Source organism: Pygoscelis adeliae, unplaced genomic scaffold, assembly GCF_000699105.1.
Source record: "Pygoscelis adeliae isolate BGI_AS28 unplaced genomic scaffold, ASM69910v1 Scaffold575, whole genome shotgun sequence".
NCBI classification, from domain to species: Eukaryota; Metazoa; Chordata; class Aves; order Sphenisciformes; family Spheniscidae; genus Pygoscelis; species Pygoscelis adeliae.
Window position 1 is genome coordinate 182,723 of NW_008824821.1, and position 1,998 is coordinate 184,720.

Here is a 1,998-nt window from a genome sequence, read left to right on the forward strand (position 1 = left end):
TCCTCGGGGTGGGGGGGTGGAATCCAGACGCAGCAGCGTGTCCAGCCAGCATGGCCTCATCCTGCTTCTCTCGCTGTTCCAGGGAGCAGAGAGTGACGGGCATCATCGTCTTTGTGCTGACGGGGATTTCCGTCTTCCTGGCCCCTATCCTGAAGGTAAAACGTTCCCGTTCCCCCATCCCTGCTCCCTCCCTGCAGATATTTGGGGACCTGGGAAGAAAAAGCTGGATTTCCCCGCCTCCATGGCCCCCAGCGTTGGTCCCCGTCCCCGGGAATGAGCTGCCGCCTTCCCTGGGGTAAGCGCCGTGTTTTTTCCATGTCCCCAGTACATCCCCATGCCGGTGCTGTACGGCGTCTTTCTGTACATGGGCGTTGCATCACTGAACGGCATCCAGGTAAGCGCTCCTCCTCCTCCTCCTCTTCCTCCTCCTCTTCCTCCTCAATGGCGATGAAGGGGTCCTATGCCAGGGCTAAAAGGGGGATTTTGACCTCAAAATTTGCATGCATCCAACATTTCCAGCTGCATAGGACAGTAGATATCCAAAACGCTCTGAGAAACATCGAAAAGCCCCAAATTCCCCGTTTTGGGGACTAAAAGAGGGTTTATCTGGGCAACCTGGGAGCCTGGGGAATGGGGCAAAAGGCTAACACCGGCCTTCGTCCCACCGCAGTTTTGGGACCGCTGCAAGCTCTTCCTCATGCCGGCCAAGCACCAACCCGACTACGTCTTCCTCCGGCACGTGCCGCTGCGCCGCATCCACCTCTTCACGCTGGTGCAGATCGTCTGCCTGGCCATCCTCTGGATCCTCAAATCCACCGTGGCCGCTATCATCTTCCCCGTCATGGTAAGGCCATCCCCCGGGCTGCTACTGCAGCCTCGTTTAGAAGATTTGTTTTGAGATTTAAGGAAATTTTGGCTTGGTCCCGTGGTGGTTCCCAGGTCTTGGGATGCGAGATGCTCTTGCAGATCCCGCTTTTGCATCTCTCCCCTCCTAGATTTTAGCCCTGATCCTGGTGAGACGGCTGCTGGATTTTGTCTTCTCCCAACATGACCTGGCCTGGATTGACAACATCATCCCCGAGAAGGAAAAGAAGAAGGAGGATGACAAGAAGAAGAAGAAAAAAGGCAACAAAGGAGATAGCAGCAGCGATGAGGAGGTGGGTTGGGGGGTCGGTGGGGGGCTCCCATGAACGGCAAGGGGCACCCCGGACTGTCTGGGGAGGGAAAGGTCCCACCGAAACCTCCAGGTCGGTGGCTTTGGGATGAAGATCTTTGATTCATGGAGGTGTTTCACTGCATATATAGGACCTTCGGATTGAGGGGCTTTAAGTGATGCTTAGGGGCTCGCCGGAGGCTCTGGGGGATGCTCAAAGTGTCCAGAAAGCTGGAGAATCGTGGCAAAAATGAAATCCTTAGGGAAAAGAGCCGAAATCCATGGCTGAGGGTACGGCACTCATCGTACGGTGGCAAAGCATCGTTAACCCATGCAACCCCCTGCAGCAGCCCCTTCCCCGGGCAGAAGGGCTGAGAGTTTATTTGGGAAGAGGAAGGCAAAGCCGCCTCCTCCTCCTCCTTGTGCACCCACCTCTGGAGGTTTTGGGTCCCTTTGGGGTGCTCCAGGTGGTCTCAGAACCCACCCAGGCGCTGCCTTCACCGAGTTTCCCCACTTTCTTCCCCAGTTCCCACCTCCCTCAGTCATTAAGATCCCCATGGAGCCCCTGCCATCGCAGCCCCGAAACGGGGGTCCCCATTGCCTCAGCCGTAAGTGTAAGAGCTCAGGAGCCTCTCTCGCATTCCCTACCGCTTCCTAACCCCCCCGCAACGGGATCCGCTCGGCCACCGATGGCACTAACCCCGCTAAAAGACGCAGCCTGGATCTGTCCCGCCGAAGCGGGGAGGAGAGTTTGCTGTATTTAAAGTAGGTTTGAGAGGATGCAGCGGGCTCGGTCCTGCTAATAATTTTATATTCCAGGTGGCTGGGAAGCCAGGACTCTCCTC

The 1,998-nt window shown here is 56.7% G+C and overlaps 1 protein-coding gene across 1 annotated transcript in view; it reads left to right on the forward strand.

Annotated features, from left to right (window-relative positions):
* The window catches only part of SLC4A5 (solute carrier family 4 (sodium bicarbonate cotransporter), member 5), a 23,323-nt gene that overhangs the window by 20,047 nt on the left and 1,278 nt on the right, over positions 1-1,998 (forward strand). Inside the window, exons 18-22 of the mRNA XM_009324277.1 lie at positions 83-155; positions 326-394; positions 671-844; positions 996-1,157; positions 1,680-1,761. Of these exons, the coding sequence (XP_009322552.1) occupies positions 83-155; positions 326-394; positions 671-844; positions 996-1,157; positions 1,680-1,761 (560 nt within the window). The remainder of the gene's footprint in view (positions 1-82; positions 156-325; positions 395-670; positions 845-995; positions 1,158-1,679; positions 1,762-1,998) is intronic.